General features: G+C 43.0%; 1 protein-coding gene across 2 annotated transcripts in view; it reads left to right on the top strand.

Annotated features, from left to right (window-relative positions):
* Positions 1 to 12,969, top strand: part of TMC2 (transmembrane channel like 2) — a 57,095-nt gene that overhangs the window by 25,437 nt on the left and 18,689 nt on the right. For both annotated transcript variants that reach the window (XM_006187143.3, XM_032461976.1), the window contains exons 8-13: positions 1,231 to 1,329; positions 3,507 to 3,649; positions 5,121 to 5,268; positions 7,403 to 7,591; positions 9,919 to 10,098; positions 11,599 to 11,748. In XM_006187143.3, coding sequence (XP_006187205.2) covers positions 1,231 to 1,329; positions 3,507 to 3,649; positions 5,121 to 5,268; positions 7,403 to 7,591; positions 9,919 to 10,098; positions 11,599 to 11,748 — 909 coding nt within the window. The remainder of the gene's footprint in view (positions 1 to 1,230; positions 1,330 to 3,506; positions 3,650 to 5,120; positions 5,269 to 7,402; positions 7,592 to 9,918; positions 10,099 to 11,598; positions 11,749 to 12,969) is intronic.

Genomic DNA, 12,969 nt, shown 5'->3' with positions numbered 1-12,969 from the left:
TCTCCCAGTCCGTAGGTTGTCTTTTCATTTTGTTTATGGTTTCCTTTGCTGTGCAAAAGCTAATAGGTTTAATTAGATCCCATTTGTTTATTTTTGCTTGTATTTCTATAGGCCTTGGGAGACTGACCTAAGAAAACATTTGTACAATTTACATCAGAGAATGTTTTGCCTATGTTCTCTTCTAGGAGTTTTGTTGTGTCGTGTCTTATATTGAAATCTTTAAGCCATTTTGAGTTTATTTTTGTCTACTGTGTGAGAGTATGTTCTAACCTCATTGATTTACATGCAGCTATCCAGTTTAATTTTTTTTAATAATTAAGGATGTGAATAAAGTCATATATATAAGGATATTAATAACAAAAAGGTGTATACATGAAGAATTAGAAATATTCTAATGGCCAAAAATAGGGAATTTTTTAAATTTTATTTTTTATTAAAGTGTAGTTGATTTACAATGTTAGTTTCAGGTGTGCAGCAAAGCAATTGTTATATATATACATACATATATAAACATATATTTTCAGATTCTTTTCCATTATAGCTTATTATAAGAAATTGAATATAGTTCCCTTTGCTATACAGTAGGTCCTTGTTATTTATCTATTTTATATATAGTAGTGTGTACCTGTTAATCCCAAACTTTTAACTTATCAATAGGGAATTTTTTAAGTAAGTTTATGATACATACATGTGATTAGATATTTTGAAGTCATTTTATTTTGAAAAATACCATATGCCACAGGGAATTGGTCATAAAATAACAGTAAGCTAAATAACCAAATTAAAACATATATAAAACTCACAACAACTAAAAGAGAATATATGAATATCTAAGAGTCATTATCATTAAGATTTGAAGTTAATAAGTAATTTTTAAAAACTTTTTGGGTTTTTTTTTTGGAGGGGTAGGTAATTAGGTTTATTTATTTATGTATTTTTCTAGTGGAGGTACTGGAGATTGAACCCAGGACCTTGTGCATGCAAAGCATGCACTCTACCACTGAGCTATACCCTCCCCACAATAAGTAATTTTTTAATACTCTTCTATACTTTTTCACATTTTCTACAATGAGTGTGTCATACTTTTAAAATCAGGAAAAGGATTAATGTTTTTTAAAGAAAAAAGATATATGTGTCCTGCTCTGAGAAGGGATTTAACCCACTATGTGCTTGTCTCCGCATGTTTGCATCTTCTCCACATATAATCATGTTGTTCTGTCCCCACACAAGGTACTGATGGGCATGCCCTATGGAAGTATACCCAGAAAGACAGTGCCTCGGGCTGAGGAAGAAAAAGCCATGGATTTTTCAGTCCTTTGGGACTTTGAGGTACCATTGCCAACATGCCACTGCACTTCCATTTTGTGATCATGGATAAAAGTGAAATGTTGCATTTAATTATTGGAAAGCCAGTGCTTTAATCAAATGGGATCCCAGCACTATGCAGAATGAGCTAGCCAGCCATGTCCTCCTAGCTCCCTTCATGGGTCCTTTCTTCAGCCACGTACTCTGATGGATGTGAGTTCCCTGTGAGGCCATTGTTCCCCTCATTCTGCCAGGTCCATGTAAGGTAATCTTACAGGATGCTCAGGATGGTTTTTTCCTGGCCATAACCACAGTAAGACCCCAGGGCTATTGCCAGTCCAGCCTTTCCCCAAGCTTCACGTGGCATCTTCAACTGCATATCCTATGTGCTCCTCAAATTCAACATCTATCCAACCAAACCCACATCACTTTTTCCCATCTCCTTTATTGGAATCACCATTCATCCAACCATTCAAGTCATCCTACATTTTCTCTTCCTCACCACCACCATGCACATCCAGTCAATCACTAAATCTGAGCCTATCTACTAAACATCTCTTGAATCAGTCCCCTTTTTCTCCGTCCCTCTCACCTCTTCTTTGAATAACGCCCCCATTGTACCAGGACCACTGTCAGACTTGTCTACCTCTGCTCCCTGCATTGGCTTAGCCCCCAAAATCTCCATTCCCTCTGCTGCCAGGTAACCTTTCTAAAATGCAAACCTGACCCTGTCACTCCCCATCTCCAATATTCATTTATTTCCATTCCCAGATAAAATAAAACCGAGTGTTGTGAACTGGGTTTATAATTATTCATGACCTGATTGCTCCTCCCTCTCCAGTCCCATGTCTATCTAACACCTCACACTTTATGCCCCAATATTATCAAGTTTGGAGGAAGTCCAGTTGCTGCCACCATCCTTCACTCTGATAGTCAGACTCAAGACCCCTCAGAAACATGTGAAAGTGAGGTGGAATATTTTCCCAAGTTGTTTGGAACAGAGATGTTCCAAGTAACTATTATATCACTAAGAATTATATACTGCTACTAAGAATTTCTTTTATTCTTTACTTCATCCAAAGACCCCTGTTGAAACATGCTATCTACCCAAAAGCAACAGTTTATTCAGCAATAATCTGTGAAAATTTAAAATTTCAAAAACTTATATCCATCACATCAGTGGCTGTTTCTCAATAAATACTTCCCTGATGAAATCAATGGAGATATTAACAAATGGGATTTTTTATATTGTATAAGAAATGTGTCAATATTTGGCATATTTGCATAACTCAGTGAATCATTACTTTCTAGATGACCAGTACATGATGTTACATATTCTTTTTCATTAAAAGTTATTACAAGATATTGAATATAGTTCCCTGTGCTATACAGAAGAAATTTGTGTTTTTACCTATTTTTATATATAGTAGTTAGTCTCTAAAAATCTTGAACTCTCAGACTTATCCCTTCCCCTGGTAACCATAAGATTGTTTATACGTCTTCTAGTCTGTTTCTGTTTTGTAGGTAAGTTCATTAGTGTCTTCTTTTCTTTTTTCTTTTTTTAGATTCCACATGAGTGATATCATATGGTATTTTTCTTTCTCTTTCTGGCTTACTTCACTTAAAATGACAGTCTCCAGGTCCATGCATGTTACTGCAAATGGCATTATTATATTCCTTTTTATGGCTGAGTAGTACTCCATTGTATAAACATACCACAACTTCTTTATCCAATCATCTGTCGATGGACATTTAGATTGCTTCCATGTCTTGGCTACTGTAAATAGTGCTGCTATGAACATTGGGGTGCATATACCTTTTCGAGTTAGAGTTCCCTCCAGATATATGCCCAGGAGTGGGATTGCTGGATCATATGGTAACTCAATTTTTAGTTTTTTGGCTAATTTCTAATTTTATCCCAAATGTTAACAACACTCTCCTCTTCATTCTGCGTCTCTGTGCACTCTGTGTAATGGAGACATGGATAGAAGAAAGGAAAGAGGGGAGATATGAGGACATGGATAGACTCTGGAGCAACTAGTGGGGAGTGACGGGAAGAACAGGAATGTTCAGAACCCAGCCTTCTTCCCCTCGGGATCCCATCACACCCCTGAGAAAGAAGTCCCAGGCAGAAGAGCAATGTCTGATGACTGTAGCACTGAGCTTACAAACCCAGAGCATGGGCTTGTGCTGTCCCACAGGGCTACATCAAGTACTCTGCTCTCTTCTACGGCTACTACAACAACCAGAGGACCATCGGGTGGCTGAGGTACAGGCTGCCCATGGCTTACTTCATGGTGGGGGTTAGCGTGTTTGGCTATAGCCTGATGATCGTCATTAGATCGTAAGTATGACCATCTCATTTACAGGCTTTTTATTTTCCTCACACAAATAGTCCACTCCTGTGGCCACTCTGTACCTACTTATCTTCTTGTCGGGGATTTAGAGAGAAAACAAGGAAACAAATAAATAAAGCAAATACATATTGTCATATATGGTATAAAAGGCATAAACAGGGTAATGTGGTACATTCTGGGAGATGAGATAGAAATTCCTTTAGATGAGGCTGGGCACAGCATTTTAAACATACCAAGAGCATGTGCAAAGGCCCTGAGGCAGCAAATATCCTACTTAGTTCCAAAAACTGTCAAAAGGCCAGTGTGGCTTGAGGGAGAACATTGTACCCAGAAAGGAAAGGCTAGAGTAGTTTGTGATGCCTGTTTCTGCTTTCCCCAAAGCCCACCTTCCTCAGAAAAATTCTCTGCTTCTCTTTAAGTCTAGCTGGCAGGCGAGAACCGAGCTGGCACTTAACAAAGATATAAACAATGAGCCTAAACATGTGTATGTGGCTGAGAATGAACCATGGTGTCCTCTCTGGCCCCAACTCTACCTGTCTCTGTGGTCAGAAATGGCATTTTGATATGTCTGTGCCTCTTAATTCATATTCTCTGAAGAAAAAAATTGGCCCAGCCCATGAATTGCCTTGAAAGTCAGGAGACCATAGTCAGGGACCACAGGCTGTGCAGGGTGAGGGCACCATCTGCTGCCAGTCATCTGCTATTCACAAAAGCCTGCCTGGTGCAGTGACCCTGGGTGACATGTGGCTGCTACTGTCCCAGATAAATATAAGGAGATGGGCTGTTTTCCTGTTGAACCAAAGTGCTAACAAAGGCAGCCAAGCCCCTGGAGCAGCAATCCCCAAAGCAGACACATCAGATAGAGTCAGAGAGGCACAAGCCCCCATTATGTCTCATGGAGCCCCGGCCCAGAATTCTGTGGTTCCCACAAGGCTGATCTCCAGGAGGCTCAAGAGAAGGTGAGGACAGGTAGTATGAAATAGGTGGGTATCAAGGCAGGTCCACCTTGATGGACTTTCCTCCTGGCTTGCTTAAGAAAATGATGTATGTGTTACCTGGTTGCAGTGTCAACTGTCTCAGGGCTTATTGAATTTTGTATCAGAAAAAAAAAATGTAATTTCTATCCAAGAAAACAGATGAATTAGAAGGGAATGTTCTTGGTGAGAATCAAGAATTCTAAAACATTGGCAGGTGAGTCAAGCCACAGGAAATCAGATGTCAGGATAGAAAACATGGTTAAGTGTCCTGTACCCTGCAGACTCCTTGTTACCCAACTGACACCACGTATGCTCACACGGGTCTCTGAATTTGGGGAGAAGGTGCCCTGCCCATCAGTAGTCTGGTTCACATTTATCTTGGCCCTTTCCCCTCACTGGATGTCTGCCATCTGTGCCCAGAGTTCCCTTGGGCTGACACAGAAACAGGGCAGACATAACCACAGTGGCGTGCACCCTGCAGGATGGCCAGCAACACCCAGGGCAGCACGAGCGAGGGGGAGAATGACAACTTCACATTCAGCTTCAAGATGTTCACCAGCTGGGACTACCTGATCGGGAATTCAGAGACGGCCGACAGCAAGTATGCCTCCATCACCACCAGCTTCAAGGTAGCCACCTCAGGGCCATTCCCACCTCCCAGGGGAACTTTGGGTACCTCTTGTCATCGGGAGACTTCTCCCTGCTGGGATGTGGGAAGTAAGATCCCCAGTTATGGTAGTAAGAGCTTTACCGAAAGTGGGAGCCTAGCTCTCAAGCCTTCAAGGAAGAATGCTCATGGCTGGTACCCACTATCTGTTTCTTAATATGGCAGAGAATCATGGATGCTGGGACCTGGTCCAGCCTGTTTCCTTGTGGAACTGCTTTATGCTGGGGGAAGTGGAAGGACTCACTCGGGGCAGCCGTTATCAACCTTCACACATGTTTGCAGGATCTGAGGAGCTTTAAAAATCTTCTGGGCCCCACTGCAGAGATTTTGGCATATTGATCTAGGGTGGGGTCCTGGCATTGGTTTTTTTAAAACTCTCTCAAGTGATTAGAACACCCAGAGAGAGTTGAGAACCCTGGCTTGGGGGTGTGAGAATGAAGGACTCAACTAAGTGTAAAACTCCACACTTGATTATCTCATCACTTTGTTCATAAGAGAGATGTGAGGTGGCCTGAAGAATATAGAACAAAAACAAGCCTGTAGGTGAGCAGATTAATGAAGGTTACTATGACACCCACCGTGACTGTAAAACCATTCAGAGTTCTTGACAGTCCAGTACTTCCGGCTGATCAGTCTCGCCCCAGGGCCTGGCAAGGGTCAGATTTACATCGCAGTTGTGCTTGGTTGTCTTGTCTTCTTCCCACTCCTCTCCCCTGGCCCTTCTGGGAGAAGTGGGCCGCTGCCCACCGATACCAGTCATAGGCTACAGAAGGCGGGTACACCCACCAGGGACAGGGCTTGGGCTCAGCAAGTCACTGCATGGGTTTCACGAGCCCCGGAGTCTGTGGGCTTGGCAATGGGTGGAGCAGGGCGCTGCCTTGGTCCTCCTCCTCTTCTCCTTCCCACAGCCATGGGGAGCCTCTGGCAGAGCATCCAAGGGCAGGGCAGGGATCAACAGGGGCTTTGACCCTTCCTTCAGGACTGCCAGAGAGAGACAAAGAAGGTCAATGCCTGTGTTACCGAGTCCAGACTCATTCTGCTCGCCACATGACAGGCCAATAAATCGGGAGAGCTGGGACAAGGAATAACGACTTTATTTGGAAAGCCGGCAGACTGAGAAGATGGCGGACTGATGTCCTGGAGGACCATCTTCTCCAAGTCAGAATTCAGGCTTCTTTTATACTAAAAAGGGAAGGGAGTATGGTTGGTTGTTGCAAATTTCTTGGTGTCAGAATACTTTGTTCTTTGTTCCAGTAGGTCAGGTCATGGTGTCCCTGCAAATCTCCAAGAAGACAAATACTATTTTCTATTCTACAACTTTTTATCTTTATATGAATGGGAGAGTGTTATACCCTTAAAGTTTGGAGCCTTGAGAATAGGCTATCCTGTATGTTTCAGGCTCTAGGCGACGCTCTTTTATAAAAGGTACAGAAGCAGCAGAACTAAGCACCGGAACCAGAGCACAGGGTTAGAGCTAAAGGAACAGATCTCATATAGAGTCAGGTTTGTTCCTCCCTATTACATCTATGAAATACTTTGAATATCTGGGAAGGAGAAGGCTTCTCCTCTGAGTCTGTTAAAAACCAAGATAATACACATACATAACCCTTGAGAACTGTGAGCACTAATGTATATTAACTGCCTGATGTGTTAGTAGAAACGGAACTTTAATGGACTATTAATTGATTGAAAAAGTCTCCTTCCAGGTACTTTGGTGTCCAGAGGACCTTGTTTTCCTTCCTGGCTCTGTCGTACACTAATTGGTCTTTCTATGAGAAACTTACTAATGCAGGAGACAAGGTTAATATTTAGAAGTCTATTGTATTTTTATACACTAGCAGCTAATAATTTAAAAAATTCTATTTACAATAAAATTACCTAAATTACAAAAAACTCCAAAGAATAAATTTAACCAAAAAAAAAAAAAGTGGGAGAAAAGAACTAATTCTCCATTGGGCAGCAGTGCTCTATTGCCATCCCGTCAGAATTGTTTTATTTCTGGAAATATAGAAAGTAGTCATCTCAGGAACCCAACAACGATGGTTCCTGTTGGCTCCTGGCTGGTCATTATTCACATCTCATTTTCACACATCAAGGAATCAATAGTGGACGAACAAGAGAGTAACAAAGAAGAAAATGTCCATCTGACGAGATTTCTCCGCGTCCTGGCCAACTTTCTCATCATCTGCTGTTTGTGTGGAAGTGGGTACCTCATTTACTTTGTGGTGAAGCGATCCCAGGAGTTCTCCAAAATGCAGAACATCAGCTGGTACGAAAGGAACGAGGTAAGGAGGGCATGTTTGCTGAAGGGAACACTGCTGGCCGATACTGAAATGACCCTGGTACTTCTGCCCGTCAACTGAATTACTGAATTCTGGACGATAGGACTTATTTTAAAAAGTGACATTTCTTTCAAGTCAAGTAGTATGAACATCTTGAAGAGTCACCTGTTACTAGGCTTCTGTAGCTGGGGAAAGCTGGATTTGACTAGCATGTCAGTCAAACACATAGCCAGTTGTCTTAACACCAGTTATTAAAAAGATGATCCTTTCCTCAGAGCTCCACAGGGTCATAAATCAGTTGTCTAGTTGTGCATGGTGTGATTCTGGGCTCCCTTTTCTATTCCATTGGTCTGTTTGTCTTTTCCTGCACTCATAAAACATTGATAAACTATGGATTTACAGCATGTCCTGGTATCTGTAGAGTGAGTTCTCTCATCAAGACCCACAATAAAACACATTACAGTTTTATTAGAATTATATTGAATCTATAAATCTCTTTGGGGAATTTGACATCTATAGTAGTTGGCAAAAATGCTACAAATTCTCCCCGTTCTTGCATTCCACATTTTTTTTTTCCAATGTGATTTTCTAGCTCCTCCCACAAAGAGGTGGAGTCTGTTTCCCCATCCCTTGCCTTAGCCAATGAAATAGTAGCAACCCTGATACAAGCAGACTTGAAACGTGCTCGTGTTTTAGAATTTGCTCTCTTGGGAAGCTGAGACCTCCACCACGTGAACAATTCCTGGCTAGCCTCCTGAGTGATGAGAGACAGACGGCCCAATTACCTCCTCACACTAGGTGTTAGCAAATCAACCACCAGACATATGAATGAAGCCATCACCCATCAGCTGACCACTGATACATGAATGAATCCTGGTGAGGCCAGCAGAAGAACCACCTAGAAAAAAATACTGAAAAAAATACTGACCCAAAGAATCATGAGGTAAATAAATCCAATAATGAGAAAGAAACTGTCTCCCCACATAAGGCAAGAAACGATAGAAAAAGAAATGTGGAACCGGCAGGACAAATATAAAACACAAAATCAGATAGATTTAAATCTAAATGTATCAGTGCTTATAATGAATGTGAATGGATTAAAGCTACAGTTCAAAGTCCACAATAACCAAATTGAATTTTATAAAAAGCTACATGCTGTTTACAATTAACTGTAAAACATCAAGTCACTAAGCTATGAGAGGGATACAAAAGATGCCCAAGATGGATTCTGCCTTTAACTGGATTGCAGTCACCTTAGGAAGCAGGATTGACAAGAATAAACTTTGGCACATCGAGGAATAGGCAGGAATAATGTGATCCAATAAGATGTTTTGGGTTACAGAAGTGTGGCAGGTGGAAAAGTCCACGTGAGCTGCAGAGACGGGGATTTTGTGGCAAATGCGAGAATTAGGCTGAGCCTTAGATAAACTGAAAGAAGGGCAGTGGTGGGTGTGGGGCTGAGATGGCTCTCCAGGTGGGAAGGAAGAACTGCATGAATAGGTAAAGGGGCACGAAGGTGATGGGAAGCCATCCCAACAGTCAGTGAGAGAGAGAGAGTGGGGGAGTCAGAACCAGCCCGGAAGAGTTGGCTGACCTGCAGTTTAATCAGCAGTTCAAGGACTCACTCTCCACTGGGTGAGCAGTTTTAGGTGCAGAGAGAACGTTCTGCTGTGGCTGACAGTTCAGTTATCTGAGTCAGCCAAAATGTAGTGCTTGCCAGGTCTGGGCTAGTAGGCATATGACTTATCTCTTCTGACTTCACGACAAGGACTGCCGTCACCATTTTACACGTGAAGAGACAAGAGGCTCAGAGAAGTTATATGACTTTTCCCAAATTACAAAGCCAGCAAGTGATGGGGCTGGGGCCCAACCCCAGAGAGCTGGCTCCAAATGCCACACCCTGCACCACATCCCTCTACTGTTGGTTCCTTTCTGTGATCTGAGTTTCCTGCCTTCCATGCTCCTGAGATGAGAGCTACCACGGTGACTCATACCTAGCTCACAACTTTTGCAGAACACAGAGCACTGTTCCATGTGTTACCTCATTTACTTCTCAAAGAAAGTTTGCTATTTTTATCAATGCAAATAGCAACACTCGTGACATCAAGCAGTCGCACAGCAATTATGACCTGTGGGACATATGCTGACTGCTGGGGGCACGTTGGTGCCTTGGGCGGGGTCACACAGCAAGTTGCGGTGACCCTAGGGCATTTCCAGAGGCAGAGGAGGGGGCAACAAGGAGATGGAGATGCCCGGCCCTGCGGGTGCAGAGATGGTGGGGAAGTGATACTTACGGCACATGTAACCCCGCAGCTTTCCTGATTTCTCAGGTAGAAATTGTGATGTCCCTGCTTGGGATGTTTTGTCCCCCTCTGTTTGAAACCATTGCTGCTCTGGAGAATTACCACCCACGCATTGGACTGAAGTGGCAGCTGGGACGCATCTTTGCGCTCTTCCTTGGGAACCTCTACACATTTCTCTTGGCCCTGATGGATGACGTCCACCTCAAGGTAAAGACCACAAACTTCCCCCCAATTCCTAGTGCCCACCATATTTCCTTTTTAAAATATAATACGTTCCTTGTGTATAATGTACATGAATTAAAGAAATTTTGGAAAGGTCAGAAAAGGAAAAGGAAAAAAATCATCACCGGATCCGTATGACCCAACGGTTAACGTTTTGCTTCTGTTCTTTACTCTCTTTTCCTTAGGTTGTCTTTTTTCACATCATCTACATCTCATTGGGTACCCTTAAGATTTTATCTGCAGCCTTTCCCGTATTGTTTCTTAGCTGTCGTCAATGTTTACCAGTGGAGTAAGTGTCCACTGAGATGATAAGTCATGGTTGCATTAACGTTTCATCACTGTCACCAGACAGTTACAGTGCACCCACTCAGGCCCCAGGGGTACATCAGAGAGCAAGACGCAGTCCTGTTGCAAGGGTGATCACACTCTGGGCCGGGAGACGGACTCATTCATCTCATCATGCTATGGCATGTGCCTCAGTGGGGGCCAGCCCGGGGCAGTGTGGCAGTGCACAAGGAGGGCTGCAGACCCCACCGTGGGCAATCTTAGCAGACACTGAAAAAGCAGAAGGAGCAGCTTCTGCAAACAGGGAACTTCGGGTTAGCCGAACAGTTGAGTTGAGGGGAAAAAGTGAACACTGAAACTGGGAGAGGGGCCGGAGGCTGGTTCTCCTCTTCCCCACGCCTCCCTCCTCATTTGTGAGCCACACAAACTTTTCCCTGAGGTTAACAGGAAGATACTGGAAGGTTCTAAGCTTGGAAGTGACTGGATCTGGCCCTGGCCACCCTCCACCTCCATCTCTGGCTTCCCTCCTACCCTAGCAAACGGCTCCACTCTCTGGAGCCTCCCATTTCCTCCATAGGGCAAAATTCTCTCTGGTCTCTCTCTCCACACTTCTCCCACTGTTTGACCAGTTGACAGACCCTCGTGCAGTTTTGGCTCAGATGTCCCTGCCTCCAGGAAGTCTGTTGTGGCCCCATTATCTGATGTGGATTTCCATAGTCCCCAGAGAAAATTTCCCACAGTTCCCATCGCTCTTTTCTGTAGCTGTCTGTTCATCTGTTACTTAGCAGACTGTGAACTTTCAAAGGTAAGTTCCATTCACTCCTGTGTCCCTCCTATTCACTCCTGTGTCACCATTGCCTTATATACCCAGAACAGACCCTGAAGAAAATTCATTTCAACAGAAGAATGAATAATTGGATGGATGAATGGATGGATGGATGAATGGATGGATGGATGAATGAATGAATAGATAGATAATAACTTAGAGAAGGAAGAAGACCGGAGGACTCCAACCAGGGACCCCTGTCTCCTCTGTGGATCGAAAGACTGGGAAGGGCATTTCTGGAGAGACTGTTGAGGGGAAGGGCGGGAGCCAGGTGGGAGGGTTGTGGCATGTGCTGGCTTTAGTTATTGATCCTGTGAAATCTGTTGGACCTTCTTTGGCTCCTTCCAACTCCGAGTCTCTGTCTTCCATCCTAGCTTTCAAATGAAGAGACAATAAAGAACATCACGCACTGGACCCTGTTTCACTACTACAACGCCTCGGGTTGGAACGAGAGTGTCCCCCGGCCACCCCTGCACCCTGCAGACGTGCCCCGGGGTTCTTGCTGGGAGACAGCCGTGGGCATTGTGTGTAGTTATGCTCTCCTGAAAGGGTGATCCCTCTTCTCATTTCCTTGTCATTCCTTCCTTGATATTTCTATTTTTTTCTCCTTTTTCTGTTTTATTAAGTAGAGTTATTACAGTCAGACTGCACATACACATTATATTGCATGTAAATACATATATACAGTATACTGCACATTTTTTTAGTTTACATGTGTGTGCTAATTATTGTTTCTAAGAACATATTAGATCTTTAGTTTTTTAAACTTACATAGTTATCCAAGGAATAAAGCCAACTACAAAATAAGAATCAACAGAATGCGGTAATCCAATCATAAAGGACAGTCAAATGTGCTTACACATATTCAAGACATTTCTATTTTTAAGCCACCGGAATGTCAAGCCAGTATTCCTTAGGAAAGTCTCATCTTTTCACATTTCCCTTTTTTTTTTCAGTGTCTTACATATTTCTCTATATGTTCCCTCTAACGATCTCACATCACTTGGATTTATGTAATAGAGTTGTACTGCAGATTTCACAGAAAGCCTGAGGTTCTCCACCTGGAAATCATGACTAAATACTCCTAAAAATTGGATACAGGATTTTGTGTGTATATACATCAGTAAATTTTTCTGTAAAGAGAATTAAATGTTTTCATTAGAATGTCAAAAATGAACAACCGCCTTTTCCCCTTATCCACTTTCACTACTGTTCCTGTAGCTTACTCAGTGTGAGCTTCAGTGGCTTGTGTTGGTTTCCTAGGCTGGAAACCTGAAGTATTTACAGGTAACACAGGGACCAGCTCCTTCTCTTCCTCAGCGTAGTCTCTTTGCACAGGGTTTCTATCCATCTGCCACCTCACTGAGATTCAGAGTTTATTCTTCGTGGTTCCCCCTGAAGAATCCACTCTGATAGAGCATTAGACGACAGTATTTTTAACTGAGGATAATGAAGTACAATGGAGGAGTGGATTACATCAGACACTCCATCAAACACTGCCTACAAGTCCTCCAGCAGATACTTGCCTCCTTCAGGGTCTCCTTCCCATGGGGTCCCGGGGGCTTTTTCTCTCCACTTCCTTTTGTGGGGGCTCAGACTCACCACTTCTTGTCTCCTCTAGTCAGGATTCCCCCATTCTCTTCAAATCCTCCTCATCTTTAATGTGCAGAGCAACTCACATTTCTAAACCCATCACAATCTGTAACAGAGAAAGAGTCTTCAAGTCAGGAAAGCCCACCTTCTTT

Source organism: Camelus ferus, chromosome 19, assembly GCF_009834535.1.
Source record: "Camelus ferus isolate YT-003-E chromosome 19, BCGSAC_Cfer_1.0, whole genome shotgun sequence".
Lineage (NCBI taxonomy): Eukaryota > Metazoa > Chordata > Mammalia > Artiodactyla > Camelidae > Camelus > Camelus ferus.
The sequence above is the reverse complement of the archived record's forward strand: the minus strand, read 5'-3'. Positions and strand labels throughout refer to the sequence as shown.